The following is a 15,505-nucleotide window of genomic DNA, read 5'->3' on the forward strand; positions in this document are numbered from 1 at the left end:
CGGCTCCCTCCCTGTTTCCCATCTGCGTCCTCTCTCGCGGCTCCCGCGTTGCATCATCTCCAGCCCGCGGCGGCTGAGGGAAGGTTGGGCGCGGCGCGACCCCTCAGGCCCGGCTTCAGGCTGCTCTCCCACGCTTCTCCTGGCCCTTTCCACACCTGCTTCTGCACCCACGCCGGGAGCTCCCCGCGGGCCGGCTCCCAGAACCCGCAGGGCACAGCCGGCGGGCGTCGCCAGCTCTGCCAGATCCGTTCATTGAGAGCTCCGGCTTATCCCAGAGCCAAGTCCCCCGCCTCCTCCAGCTCGGGGCCGCGGGCAGCGCCATGGAGAAGAGTAGCGAAACCAACGGCTACCTGGACGGCGCCCAGGTGGGGCCTGCAGCCGGGCCTGGCGCGCCGGGGTCCGCGGCGGGACACGCGCGGCGCTGCGCGGGCTTCCTACGGCGGCACGCGCTCGTGTTGTTCACCGTGTCCGGAGTGGTGGCGGGCGCCGGCCTGGGCGCGGCGCTGCGCGGGCTTGGCCTCAGCCGCACGCAAGTCGCCTACCTGTCCTTCCCCGGCGAGATGCTGCTCCGCATGCTGCGCATGATCATCCTGCCGCTGGTAGTCTGCAGCCTGGTGTCGGGCGCCGCCTCCCTCGATGCCAGCTCTCTCGGGCGCCTGGGCGGCATCGCCATCGCCTACTTCGGCCTCACCACGCTTGGCGCCTCGGCGCTTGCCGTCGCTTTGGCGTTCATCATCAAGCCTGGGTCCGGCGCGCAGACCCTCCAGTCCAGCGACCTGGGACTGGAGGAGTCGGGGCCCCCTCCGGTCCCCAAAGAGACCGTGGACTCTTTCCTCGACCTGGCCAGGTAACGCTCCCCCACCTCGATAAGCGAACTGTGAGGGACACAAGCTCTCTAATGCTCTCCAGTACACACACACACACACACACACACACACACACCCCACCCTCATAAACTGCTAAGAGTTCATTCTTAATTGGGTGCTGCTGATGAACCAGCCCTACCGTTAGGTGGGGATGTGTTAGGGAAGAGGCAGCTGTCTCATCTGTACTGTACTTATACCATCTGGCCGCCCTTACCAGTAAAAATGTTCCAGCCACACCCCAATATCTTCACCCTATTTTCTCTGCACGGTGCCCAAAGGCTTTTGGGAGCATTAGTTAAATTTTGTCTGTATCATCCTCATCTGTAATCTCTGGCCTTGCCTGTTTCAGCCCTTTGGCTGAGAGCAGGGTGGCCATTTTTGAAGACTTGCTAGTGGACCCAAGGATAACAAGGCTGGGGTTAGTTGTATGAGGCCCATTGCCCAGCAACATGGCTCTCTGGGGGGCTTGGGACAGATTGCTGTCCACCCCATAGTCAGGACTACTGTAGAGTATTGTGACTTTCAAGGAGCTTATTTCTGGAAGAGTGAGTTCTAGAGGGGAAGGAGTTTTGCCTGCCTTTGTGACTCTTAGAAGTTGCATTTTATCACTTGAGATGCAGTGTTGTTTCTGGATTATCGGAAGCCTCAGCCTCTCTTGGTTTCTCCATTAGCGCAGAGTTCACAGATGAGAGAACTGCAGCCTGGAGGCATTTATGGTCCTGGCCAGGTTCAGCTGAGCTGGGAGCTCAGCTGGCTCCTTCTCCAGGTTTCCGAAAATTCTGGATTTGGAGCCTTGGAGGTATGTTTTGTCTTGAGTCACTGAGGCAAAGCTCCTCGTGGTTGAGGCTGTGAAAAACAGCAAACCCCAGGCAAAGTGACTTGACTTCCTGCTATTTCCTTTTCTCCCTCTGGAAAATGTGATGACTGTCTGCCACTTGAGAGTTCATTTGAAACTACAACAACAACAATAAAAAGTCCAAGGCTCTTGTATTTTAAAACACACACACACACACACACACACACACACACAAACCCAAAAAACTCCGATGAGGGAGACCAAAAATTTCGTACCAAAAAAGGCAGGTGGAGGTGGCCTATTAGGTCTTTGATTTGATCACAGTCTTTGGTATCTGGCAGCTTGATATTTGGAATCTTCTGAGATCCTTAAAGTTTTGGTACTTTTAGGTAGGTGCTGAAAACAAACTCTGCTGAGGTTGAGAGTGCCTTTGGCTTTTTACATTCAGTATATCAGGAGGGAAGGTGGTTGTGGAGTTAAAGAATTCTTTTTTGCAGGGATCAGTGGCCCAGGGAAGAGGGTATGCATGCCCAGCTCTGACTTGCTAGTGGTACCCCAGAGGGAGGCTCAGTAGCATTCTTTTATCTCCAACACAGGGACAGTGGCTCCCAAATAGGGCAAGGTAAGGTGAGGGGTTACTTTATTACCACCTGTCTCAGAAGGGACAGCTTATTTCCTGATCTTGTGGTTTTCTAGCTTTAGCTCCAAGCCCCTACAGTGGCTGCTTCTGAAGTGAATGGTGACCCAGCATCATGGCTTAGTGGTCAGTCTGGGTGCAGACTTTTCAATGAGTCGGGCGGCAGTTACAGGAAAGGACTAAGAGAACGTTTGTCGTGGCTTGTTGGGAATAGGCAGCATTTCATAATGCTTCCACAGCCAGCCTCCAGCAGCTCAGGGATAAAGGTAGAGCAGGTGGTATGATTCTATTTTACAACTGAGGAAACTGACGCTGAGAGAGATTAAGAGATTTGCTCAAGGTCACAGGGTGGTTTATCAAAAGAGGGATTAGCAAAACTATGGGTTTCGTGCCCCACAATTTCAGGGCTCTGTTTCTCCCACTTTTCCCTCCCCTAAATCAAGATGCTTTAGTAATGGTGCCATGCTGCTGGTCTAGTCTGACCATCTCAGATGCTTGCTCTGGGCCAAAAGGGAATCAGGTAAGAATATGATTCGGGTCAGGGCGGATGCCCACTTCCTCTAAACAGAGGACCAGAGCCCAGTCGGTGAAGGAGAGCCTGTGTGCTGCTGCTCAGATTGGCCTTCACGTCGAGCAGCTTATGAGAGGGAACTGAGTAATGCGCCATGTCTAAGGGCTTCCTGGGTCTCTGGGCCAAAGTTTTAAATTTGCTTCCTTCAAAGAAACCCGGCAGATGCTGATTTTATGTGACTGGCAGGGCACAGTCCTTTCTGCCTGTGGGCACTGAATGAAATGAGATGGCAGGCAGACACCTCAGTTATCCAGCAGGCCCTCACGGGGTAACTGCCTAGGACTCAAACACCCAAAAGGAGTCGGAAGAGTCTCTGGTGACTTAGTGCAGCTGCTGCCGAGGCTTTCCTGGTGGTGTCGTGCCTCGGGGTCTCTCTGCTACGATTTCTAATTTTTCTCAACATGGAACTACAAGTCAGAAAGAAATGAAGCTAATAAATATTCATTATAACTCTGGGAAGACTTTCAGAATGCCCTTGCTAAATGGTTTGATTTCCCAACACACAATGGATTAGAAATAACAAAGGCGGGGGAGTGCATGTGAGGCCCAGGTGCTAGACGCAGGCCCTTGGAGAACTGAGAAGGGGTGATGGAGAGCAACTAGCAGGTGAGAAGGTCCCAGTTTCCTCCTGAGCAGCCCAGAGCTTTACACCTGGGGACCCAGAACAGTACAGGACTCTCAGAACTGGGTGTGACCCAAGTGATGGATCTGTGACTGTTCATCCAAAATGAAATTGTTTCGGCACCAAAGAGACCGAAACAGGTTATGAGGAACTCAGTCATTATGGAACTTCTCGGTCCATAACAGAACTTACTGAGTGTGAGTCCTAGAGCATGTCCCTAATTTCTGTGTCTTAGCTTCCTCATCTCTGTAACAGGGATCATGAAAATACCTACCTCAGAAGATTGTTCTGAGGGTTATGAGTTATGTCTGTAAAACTGTTAGACCAGGGCTGGCCCATTCTATGCTTGCTCTGGTTATAAATGGAGTGGCATTACAGAGCTATCGGGAATTTTTGTTTGTTTGTTTCACATGAACTTACAGGGATGGCCCTCTTTTCATACTCTGGAAGAAAACAGAATAAATGTTGCAGGGAGGGAATGTTTGGGGGAGCTCAGAATGACTTGAAGCTAATGTTTTTAGGTGTGTTGGGAACTTCATGGAGCTTGGAGAAAACGAAGTGAACAGTTACTATGTTTTGGACTAATAGAATCAACACTGTGGGGAACAATGTGGGAGGGCGCCTGGGTGACTCAATTGGTTAAGCATCTGCCTTCGGCTCAGGTCCTGATCTCAGGGCCCTGGGATCCAGCCCCATAGCTGGCTCTCCGGTCAGCAGGGTGTCTGCTTCTCCCTCTCACTCTTCCTTTATGCTCTCTCTCTCTTTCTCTCTCTCTCTCTCTCAAATAAATAAATAAACATCTTTTTTAAAAAAGAACCAACACGTGGGAAATTTGGAAAATGTAGAAGAGTCAAAACTGAACACAGAAGAGCCTTCCATTCTAAAAGGGAGCAGAAATCCTCACATATCCTCTCTGACATTACTGCATCCCCCTCCCCAATGCATTACATGTTTATGGTGTTCAAAGTTGACCAGTCGACCTCAGTTTTTTTCAGGTATAAGTGGAAAGAATTGAGACCACTGGCTTCTAACACTCCCTGGGGTGTTAAAATGTGTAGTTTTCAAATGGAAAACCAGAGGCTTATCCGCAAAGGTGGCAGGTAGGGACAGCTCCTGGGCCCAGGGCTCTGTCTGCACGGGCAAGCAGAAGAATGGCCCTGGGCCACTATCTTTTGCAAAAGCATAGCAGGGTGCAGCCCTGTGCCCGATAGACACAAGTGAGATTTTGCCTGTTGCCCAGTTTTCTAGGCTTTATTGTTTTTTTCTTGTGCTCATTTTCTCAACAGTGGACAGTGCTTTGAGCCTTTCCCTTCACAGAGGGAGGCGTGAGGGACTTACTTTCCTGGTCAAGGACTCGTGTGAATATGATGCCTCTTAACCCGCAAAGAACACATTTCTTTAATAGCTTCAAAGAAACCTATAGGAGACTGAGCTCTAATATTAGCCTGGATCGCAGTCAAGGGACTGAATAGTCAATGATTTCTGTCGGCGATGGCAGGCTGTTTGGCCTATGCCTATGTCTCTCTTCTATACTCAAGTTGAAGACTTAGCAAATTTAACAAGGATTCAGATTAATGGAGGTTTCTCAGCCTAATTAGTCACTAAAGGGAAAAAGTGGCAGCTTGTTATTTAAAAAAATAACAAAAGATTTTACCTTAACACCTTTCCTTCTGCTCCCAGGAGACTACTTGAATAGCTCAGAGACTGAAAGAGCATACACGCAGCAAGGCAGTGTGGGTACTGATTAAAAGCAGACACTGGGGTCAACTGAGTTTGTATCCAGCTCTACCACTTACTAGCTGTATAGACAAGTCTTTAAGCCTCTCTCTGCCTCAATTTTCTTATCTGTAAAATGAGACTAATAATAGTACCTACTACCTACATTTGTTATGAGGATTAAGTGAGTTAATATTGGAGTGTCTTGCTAATATTCTCAAGTATCCCAGCCCCTCAGGGATAGCCCTCAGGCCATTCGTTACAGAGGGGTTGTACTGTTTTTAATCTTATTTCTCCAAAAGTCCCCCACCCCAGGGGCCTGGCATTAACCTTTCCAGCTGGAATCAAAAACTGGATATGGGCCTTAAAAAGAGGGTAGATTACTCCCCTGCCCCCCCACTGTCACCAGAGTGTGAGCCCACTACCCCCAGCCGTTCCTCTGCTCCCAGCCTTGTGGGGGGTACCAAGATCTGAAGGGGCATGTCCCTGTTAACTGACTCTGTAACAATAAACACTAAGAATAATAAATATTTAGCAGGTGTACATACCGTGCCGTATCCTGCTCTGAACAGTCTTTGAAATTTTCATAAATTCAGTAAAGAATTTTTGAACTTAAATAAAAGGAAATATCTCTGGAACAAAAAAATATACCTAAGCAAAAGTAAATTGTTTTCCATTCTTCTCATATAGGACAGGGAAATGCATACCACCCTTGACAAATAGGATCAGAAGAGCAAACAGTACCAGATGTATAAAGAAGGAACATTTTTGAAGTTTTTCATTGTGTGAGCTGCCTGAGTATAAACCACCATTAACAGCAGTCCAGCCTCCTCTCATACCGGGTTTTCTGTTTAAGTTACGTACCCAAAGGTTCCTGTAGCACTGGAAAGGATTGTCCATTCATTCTTTCCTAATTTGGTCTGACATGGGTCTCTGAATTTAGTATGGACCTGACATTTTTGCAGATGTTTTTGACTTAGACCTGCTCTAAGAAATACACTTAAATTATGGCTTCAGTACACATATATCCCCCCCCCATCCCCACATACACAACATGAAGCAAGTGCCACAAAGCAGCATTTTAAATGTGATACATGCTAGTATTTTCAATTCTGTCTAATGTAGTACATATTTTATTAAATGTTGGCTGTAACTAATAAATGCTTTCACAGTTTACTAATGTTAAAGGAACTCTGGTCCAATGTAGATCTGGTATTTTATAATTTAAGCAAATTTCTAAGGATCAAATAACAAAAAGGAAGTATTTGAAAGTTTGAATAAGATGAAGAGCTCAGTGGTTAGAAGCACCCTAACACCGAGTGAAATTGAGTGCTGTGTAGACGGAAAGCATGGGAAGACCACTTGGTCCTTCTTACTCCCAGACTCTGGATCTCAAAACTCCAGACCTGCAACGTCCAGTGTGATAGACACTAGCCACAAGTGTTTACATTTAACTTATTTCAACATAAATCAAATAAAACAGTTCAGATTCTCCCTAGCACCAGCCATATTTCAAGTGTCCAACAACCACATGACTACCATATTGGACAGTGTTAGTCTAGGTGGAGCGTGAATGGGAGATGCACTAGCTTAATGTCTCTGGGTTCTTGGTGTCCCCATGTGCTAAATGAGGGTGTTGATCTTGATCACCTCTTAAATCTCTCCCAGCTCAAATGCTTCTTATTTTGAAAGCACATGGAGTTATTGTATGAATGTGAGGAGTTAAAGAAAAGTGCCTGAAAACAGAGCTCTGAGGGGCAAACCTACTTGCATGACAAACAGCTGATCCCTGAATGCGGGAGAGCTCAGGAGTAAGGAAGCCAGAGTTCATTCACAGCAGTGTCTGTGTTTAAAAGCCAAAGGGAAGTGGGATAAGCTTGCAGAGAGGAGATCGGAGTTGGAGGGCTGACACTACCCGACTGTACAAGACCTACAATAAAACAACAGTAATCAAGACAGTGTGGTGTTGAAGGAACTGTCAAACAGATCAATGGAACGGAATAGAAAGCCTGTGTGAATGTAGTCAACTGATCTTTGACAAAGAAGTAGAGGTGATACAATGGTGCAAAGATAATCTTTTCAACAAATTGTGCCGGAACAACTGGACATCCGACACCTAGACACAGACCTTGCACCATTCACAAAAATTGACTCAAAATGGGTCATAGACCTAAATGTAAAACACAATGTAACTCCTGGAGGAAAATGTAGAAAACCTAACTGACCTTCAGTATGGCAATGACTTCAGAACAGCACGAAAGGCACAGTCTGAAGAGTGCAGAGGAGTGTTTTTGCTTACTCCCACAGCCTCAGCTCCCTGCCCTTAGTATGGGCAGGAGGGACTGCGCCTGGTCTGTGGCAACCATAGGGATGCAGGAGCTACATCTCCCTGCCCCCAGGTGGTGCCTTCTCAGGGACCAGTATCTGAGAGCTGAGTTATAGAAAGTTCCGTCATCCCTTTGAACGTATGTATGTTTTTGGTTGTAAACTCTCTGCAGTTAGCACTATATCTTATTTTCTAAAAGCCTTTTAAACAATTTTGAGATATGATTTAAATACAATAAAATGCACCCATTTTAGGTGTACAGTTCAATGAGCTTTAATAAAGAATGAGTTGCAATAAAGAAAGTCTAATAGTGAGAAGGAAACCCCAATTTTATGTAACCTAATCATGAAAATGACATCCCATCACCTTTCCTGTACTCTGTTGGCTAGAAGCAAGTCATAGGCCCTACCCACACTCAAGGGGAGGCTGTTGTACGAGGTATGACTACCAGGAGTCTGTCTGAGATTGCTTGCCAAGCTGGGTTGCAGTCAGACCTGCCTACCTCTGAAACCAAATGCACTGCAAATGGTTGCCTAGAGATTCCAGTGCTAGGTAAACAACTCAGCCACAGAAGTATGTATTAATGGATAAGTTTGGCACAAATTGTAAAGGATGATTCAATCTTGTACAAATGGACTGTCCCTGGGATTTTGTTATATATCAAGACCAGCGTCCTGCATAGTGCCTGACCCAAAGGAGGCCCGCAGTAAAAAAGGGATCAAAGGTATCCAAATCGGCAAAGAAGAAGTCAAACTGTCTTTCTTTGCAGATGACATGATACTCTATATGGAAAACAAAGGAATCCACTCCCAAACTATTAGAAGTTATAGAACAATTCAGTAAGGTGGCAGGATACAAAATCAATGCCCAGAAATCAGTTGCATTTCTATACACGAATAACGAGACTGAAGAAAGAGAAATTAGGGAATCCATCCCATTTACAATAACACCAAAAACCATGCGTTACCTTGGAATTAACTTAACCAGAGACGTAAAGGACCTATATCCTAGAAACTATAGATCACTTTTGAAAGATATTGAGGAAGACATAAAAAGATGGAAAAATATTCCATGCTCATGGATTGGAAGAATTAACATAGTTAAAATGTCCATACTACCCAGAGCAATCTACACTTTCAATGCTATCCCGATCAAAATACCGAGGACATTTTTCAAAGAACTGGAACAAATAGTCCTTAAATTTGTATGGAACCAGAAAAGGCCCCGAATCTCCAAGGAACTGTTGAAAAGGAAAAACAAAGCTGGGGGCATCACAATGCCGGATTTCGAGCTGTACTACAAAGCTGTGATCACAAAGACAGCATGGTACTGGCACAAAAACAGACACATCGACCAATGGAACAGAATAGAGAACCCAGAAATGGACCCTCGGCTCTTTGGGCAACTAATCTTTGATAAAGCAGGAAAAAACATCCGGTGGAAAAAAGACAGTCTCTTCAATAAATGGTGCTGGGAAAATTGGACAGCTACATGCAAAAGAATGAAACTTGACCACTCTCTCACACCATACACAAAAATAAACTCCAAATGGATGAAAGACCTCAATGTGAGACAGGAATCCATCAAAATTCTAGAGGAGAACATAGGCAACAACTTCTATGACATCGGCCAGAGCAACCTTTTTCACGACACATCTCCAAAGGCAAGAGAAATAAAAGATAAAATGAACTTATGGGACTTTATCAGGATAAAGAGCTTCTGCACAGCCAAGGAAACAGTCAAAAAAACTAAGAGACAGCCCACGGAATGGGAGAATATATTTGCAAAGGACACCACAGATAAAGGACTGGTATCCAAGATCTACAAAGAACTTCTCAAACTCAATACACGAGAAACAAATAAACAAATCATAAAATGGGCAGAAGATATGAACAGACACTTTTCCAATGAAGACATACAAATGGCTAACAGACACATGAAAAAATGTTCAAAATCATTAGCCATCAGGGAAATTCAAATCAAAACCACACTGAGATACCACCTTACGCCAGTTAGAATGGCAAAGATAGACAAGGCAAGAAACAACAATTGTTGGAGAGGATGTGGAGAAAGGGGATCCCTCCTACATTGTTGGTGGGAATGCAAGTTGGTACAGCCACTCTGGAAAACAGTGTGGAGGTCCCTTAAAAAGTTAAAAATTGAACTACCCTATGACCCAGCCATTGCACTACTGGGTGTTTACCCCAAAGATACAGACGTAGTAAAGAGAAGGGCCATATGCACCCCAATGTTCATAGCTGCATTGTCCACAATAGCCAAATCATGGAAGGAGCCGAGATGCCCTTCAACAGATGACTGGATTAAGAAGCTGTGGTCCATATATACAATGGAATATTACTCAGCTATCAGAAAGAACGAATTCTCAACATTTGCTGCAACATGGACGGCACTGGAGGAGATAATGCTAAGTGAAATAAGTCAAGCAGAGAAAGACAATTATCATATGATTTCTCTCATCTATGGAACATAAGAACTAGGATGATCGGTAGGGGAAGAAAGGGATAAAGAAAAGGGGGGTAATCAGAAGGGGGAATGAAACATGAGAGACTATGGACTATGAGAAACAAACTGAAGACTTCAGAGGGGAGGGGGTGGGGGAATGGGATAGACTGGTGATGGGTAGTAAGGAGGGCACGTATTGCATGGTGCACTGGGTGTTATACACAACTAATGAAGCATCAAACTTTACATCGGAATCCGGGGATGTACTGTATGGTGATTAACATAATATAATAAAAAAAAAAACTGTTCACATGCATAGATTTTGGTTTCCAAATCTAGCTTAACTTGGCCAGTCCTATTGCCCTCCTTTTACAACAAATATTTTATAAAACCCTTCATCCTGAAATGAAATCCATAAATAGAATTTCAATTCACTTCAATTTCAAAGCATCCGTATGACTCAACAGAAAGATAAAAGGAGAGTAAATTATAATAAAAAATAATGTGTTTCGATATGTAAAGATCCTAAAACGAAGTGGTTAGGTGCTTGCTTCTGAATTTACATTCACCATTAGTGAGACAGCTGTAAATGCAGGCTGGTACTTGATACTGGTGTGTGTAATTAAGGACCCAGATCCTACAGTTTGCCATTGGTGATGTGATTTTCCAGAAAGATGAACAATCTTTAGAAACATTCTGAACAAAACAAAATAAAAACTAATTCCATGTTTTGCACAGTAATTGCATTCCCAGAAAATTCAGTGTATGTTCAAATTGTACCAAAAAAATACCTTGTTTTGGAATGAGTTTAGGTGAGGTCATGATGAACAAGGTTTTCATCTACAGGTATGCAATATAGGATATTTGGAAAGTATGAGGGCCACACTCAGTAGAATGAATGGCTGGGACCTGGCACTCCCCTCTCTACACACTCCCCCAATAACAGGAATACCCCCCAATTATTTCGACCATGGAAACACTCCCTTGGATTTCACCAGTGGGCAATACCACTCCTGTTGAAAACCACTGCAAAAGAGCTGAACTTCTAGGGGAAGGGAAAGTGAGGCAGTTTTTCTGCAGTACCACGGTGGAGATCAGGGTAAAAATCGGTGCGCACGGAGTATCTGTTGTGGCCTACCAGCTGAGGCACAGCTGGGTGTTGGATCAAGCTGGGACCACAGGAACTGCTGGAGGGGGAGGGAACACGGTGTTGGGGTGTCAGGAATGGGCATCTGAAAGTAGACACTTTGAACACTGAATTTTAAGAACACTGACGAAGTACTTTCTTTTCCCACAGAAACCTGTTTCCCTCAAATCTTGTGGTTGCCGCTTTCCGTACGGTAAGGCTTGACGCTTTGTGAAAAATAGGAAACTTATGGGGGCGGTGTATAAATGATGGTATAGAGTTAGGTAAGGTGGGTCAGAGAGGGGAAGTATTGTTAACAAAACTCGGTAACCCTGGCCTAAATTTTATAGAGCGGACCCTGGAGTGAAAACAAACAAACCAAGCAAAACAAAAACCGAAAAGGTTTTTTAATATATCCCACTGGTTCCGCCGTCTTTTCATATCACCTGAGTAATACCCTTAAATCACATTGTGGGGATCTCTTAAATATTTTAGAATCTTAAAAAAATAACACTTTTGTCTTTTTTTCTGATTATAATATAGGTAATATATGCTCATGCAAAAAATAAAAAATGAAGTGTAAAAATACGGAAGAAATTAAAAATCACTCATAATCGCTACCTAGAGATACCCATTAACATTTTGGTATACATCCTTCGGATATGTTTTTTCTCTGCATGTGCACACACACATGTTTTAAAAATAAAAACAATTGCACTACACATCTTGTTAGTATGTACACATCTACACATATTGTTCTTAATCTCTTTTTTAAGGCAGCATATTATAAACATTTTTCATGTCAGTAAATACCCTTCTGTATAATGTTAATGACCGTATTCCACTGTGTGAGCATATCATAATTGTATTCTGTCAGTCCCTTACTGGTAGACATTCAGATTGTTTCTGGTTTTTCTTAATTTTAACAAGACTGCAAGTAACATCCCTGTGGCCATGCTTTTTGAGGAGAAGGAGTATAAAGATCTAGATTAGATGGACTAATCCATTGCCTTTTCCAAGCAAAGTCTTTTCAGTTTCTATTTACAGCCTCTCCCTCTCTTTTCTCTCTTTCTCTCTCTCTCTTAAAAAAAAAAAAATCTGCGGGTGCCTAGGAGGCTCAGTTGGTTGAGTGGCTACCTTCCGCTCAGGTCATGATCTTGGGGTCCTGGGATGGAGTCCCACATCAGGCTCCCTGCTCAGCAGGGAGTCTGCTTCTTCCTCTCCCTCTACCCCTCCACCCTTCCCCTCTGCTTGTGCTCTCTCTCTCTCAAATAAATACATCTTTTTTTTTTTAATCTGCATAAAAGCACAGTTGTGGCTTATATATATAATGTGAGGTAGGAAAAAAATAAAAGGTTTATGGGGCTTTCAGTGCCTGTCCCAGAAGGTGTGGGGTGGGTTTTGTTTCCCCTGTCACCCGTAGTCACAGGATAGCTGAACACCTCTGATTGTCTGAAACTTGATAAATCAAAGGTAAGAGAGACCAGACCGCATCAAAGACAGGCACAAAGCAGTACCCCATAATGGGCTCCTCTTGACAGTTCAGAGGCAGGTGTCTGTAGAAGGGGTCAGGAAAGTCATTTTATAAGAGATGCCATTCATTCGTGCATTCTGCCATAGTGCAGAAGTATGTGAATTCAACTGTAGGGCCCAAGTTTGGAGAGTCATTTCACTTCTGATAAGTGAATCTCCCAAAGACTTAGCCAGAAAACGCCATCTTGCCCCACATCCTTTGCTTTGGAGAATGGAGGCCAAGCAGATTAGAAGTAGATGCTGAGGGGCACCTGGGTGGCTCAGTAGGTTAAGTGTCTGCTTTTGGCTCAGGTCATGATCTCAGGGTCCTGGGATCACCCTGCACTGGGCTCCCTGCTCAGCGGGGAATCTGCTTCTCCCTTTCCCTCTGCCCCTACCCCTTCTACTCCCAGCTCATGCTCTTGCTCTCTCTCTCAAATAGATAAATAAAATCTTAAAAAAAAAAAAAAAAAGGAATAGATGCTGAAAAGCATTTAAGCTCAAGCAAGTTCTGGAACAAAGTGGAGTATAAATATATGAATGAGAATAAAATGACATTGAAAAGTGAACTTCAACATTATGAAATTAATACTAAAGTTCAAATAGTATAACATGTCAGCTGTTTGAGATCTCAAGCTATCAGCATGAAATCGTGCAGACCTCCTCCAAACCATTGTCCCTAATGGTGTGGGTCCCTAGATGACTCAGAGGCCTCTTGGGGTGTATACTGCCTTGGTCTTAAGCAACTTTTGTACAGTTCTCAGAAGCCTTTGTCAGGCCAACCAAGTGAGAAATTCCCAGAACACTTGGAGTGAATAAGAAGAGTAGCAAGAGGTCCAGAGGTCCTCTCGATTTCTCTGGTCAGCCTTCACCTCTGAACTGACAGCGTCCTTTCTTTCTCTTGTTCCCAGTATGCAACTGATTATAGAGAGGTGACCCACAACACGAGCTCTGGAAATGTAACCCGTGAGAAGGTAAAGCTCTTTAAAGATCACATGTGGCAAATAACTTATAAAGCAAACAATGCTTTTTAACTGAAGGAGCGTACAAGGTGCATCTTCTCAACAGGACTGAAAACTCTGGGGTTTGAAAGAAGTACCCGAAGAACATAGATTAGGTTTGCTCCTTAGGTCATTCAGCAACATGGCCGAAGGCCAGCATCTGTGGCATTGGAGTCTTCAGCAGATCCATTTCATCAACTTAGAACTGATGTCCCGTCCTTCAAAAAATATTTTATAACGCCCCTTCTGCTATCCTGAAATATAATAGGTGATTTAACCTATCTCTACGCATAGAACTTGTCTCGGGGACTTAACTCACTATAGCCATCATTCACTCACGCGTATTTTTTGAGTAGCTATTATTGGCTGGACACTGGGCGAGGTCCCAGCCTGCATGATAGAGCTGAAAGGGACAAGGGACCTCCAGGATTATTCTATGCTGCTACAGAGCTGTCATGGGAACAAGGAGGTACTTCGCCTTTTCCCCACCCCCACGCAGACAGCTTCTCAGGGCTGAGGGGCTCTGAGCCCTACCAGCCTTTCTTTGAGGAAAAGTTCTACTTAAGAAAAAAGTTGAAAGCTACTAATTAGTCCCATTCACTTCATCTTGCAGATGAAGAACCTGAAGGTCAGAGAAGTTATTTAATTTCAGAGCTGGGACTAGAACTCAGGTCTATGGTAAAAATGCTCTTTCTCTTTTTACCATGCTGATACATGTTTCCTATTCAGAATATCATGTGTTTTGATGGAATAAAACATTTGTCCAATATATGCTAGTAGTCATGAGACTGAGCATTATGGAAAAAAGGAATACAGTATATCTGTATATTTTATTTTAAGTTAGTGACTCAGGAAAGAATATCCTGAAAATCTTGCAACAGAGAATTTCTTGACATTTGGGACGCACAGTTACAATCATTGACTCTTGATCTGAAGGAACTTTTCACCAGACCAGCTTTTTAATTTTTTTTAATTTTTTTTAAAATATTTATTACTGCAGTGTAGTTGACATACAATGTTATATTAACCAGCTCTTCTTTTAAAAGCAACCCTTTGGGGGCATCTGGGTGGCTCAGTCGGTTAAGCATCTGACCCTTGATGTCACCTCAGGTCTTGATCTCAGAGTTGTGAGTTCAAGTCCTGTGTTGAAAATGCTACTTATAAAATAAAATAAAATAAAATAAATAAAATGAAGTGACGTGACGTGATGTGACATGACATAAAATAAAATACAACAAAATAAAACAAAAGCAACCTTTGAAGTGATTGTCCAACCTCTACTTGAATTCTGATTCATCTGTTGTAAACTTAGACCTTCCGTCCCCTCTGATCCCACAGATCCCCATTGGCACCGAGATTGAAGGGATGAACATTTTAGGATTGGTCCTCTTTGCCCTGGTGTTAGGAGTGGCCCTAAAGAAACTCGGCTCTGAAGGAGAAGAGCTCATCCGTTTCTTTAATGCCTTCAATGAGGCGACGATGGTGCTGGTGTCATGGATTATGTGGTAAGTTTGGCCCTGCTACTCTCCCTCTCATTTCTCCTGCCATCCGTAAAAGAACCCAAGTCTACTGTCCTAGGTCACCCCTGTGGGGCCACCTGGCTAAGTGCCCCACCTGTGGTTGGTGCACCATAGGCCAGACTGGATACAGGGTGTGGTGGAGGTGGAGACAGTTTCTCCTCTTGTCCAGGACCTCAGAGAATCAGGAATGTGCCATAGTTACAGTCCCTTCTTCAGCACCCACAGTGACCCCTTATGGTTCTATCCCTGGTGATTTATTTATGAGTTTCCACCATTGCCCATATCATATGGGATGCCCATATCATCTTTTGGGGCTATGAACTCCATAAGTGTGCTACGTACTGCATAA

At 44.3% G+C, this 15,505-nt stretch overlaps 1 protein-coding gene across 1 annotated transcript in view; it reads left to right on the top strand.

Moving 5' to 3' along the window:
• Positions 1-12: 12 nt before the first annotated feature.
• The window catches only part of SLC1A4 (solute carrier family 1 member 4), a 29,658-nt gene continuing 14,165 nt past the window's right edge, over positions 13-15,505 (top strand). Inside the window, exons 1-4 of the mRNA XM_011235315.3 lie at positions 13-847; positions 11,295-11,337; positions 13,547-13,609; positions 14,975-15,141. Coding sequence (XP_011233617.3) covers positions 321-847; positions 11,295-11,337; positions 13,547-13,609; positions 14,975-15,141 — 800 coding nt within the window. The 5' untranslated portion in view covers positions 13-320. The remainder of the gene's footprint in view (positions 848-11,294; positions 11,338-13,546; positions 13,610-14,974; positions 15,142-15,505) is intronic.

This window comes from Ailuropoda melanoleuca, chromosome 4 (genome assembly GCF_002007445.2).
Source record: "Ailuropoda melanoleuca isolate Jingjing chromosome 4, ASM200744v2, whole genome shotgun sequence".
NCBI lineage: Eukaryota > Metazoa > Chordata > Mammalia > Carnivora > Ursidae > Ailuropoda > Ailuropoda melanoleuca.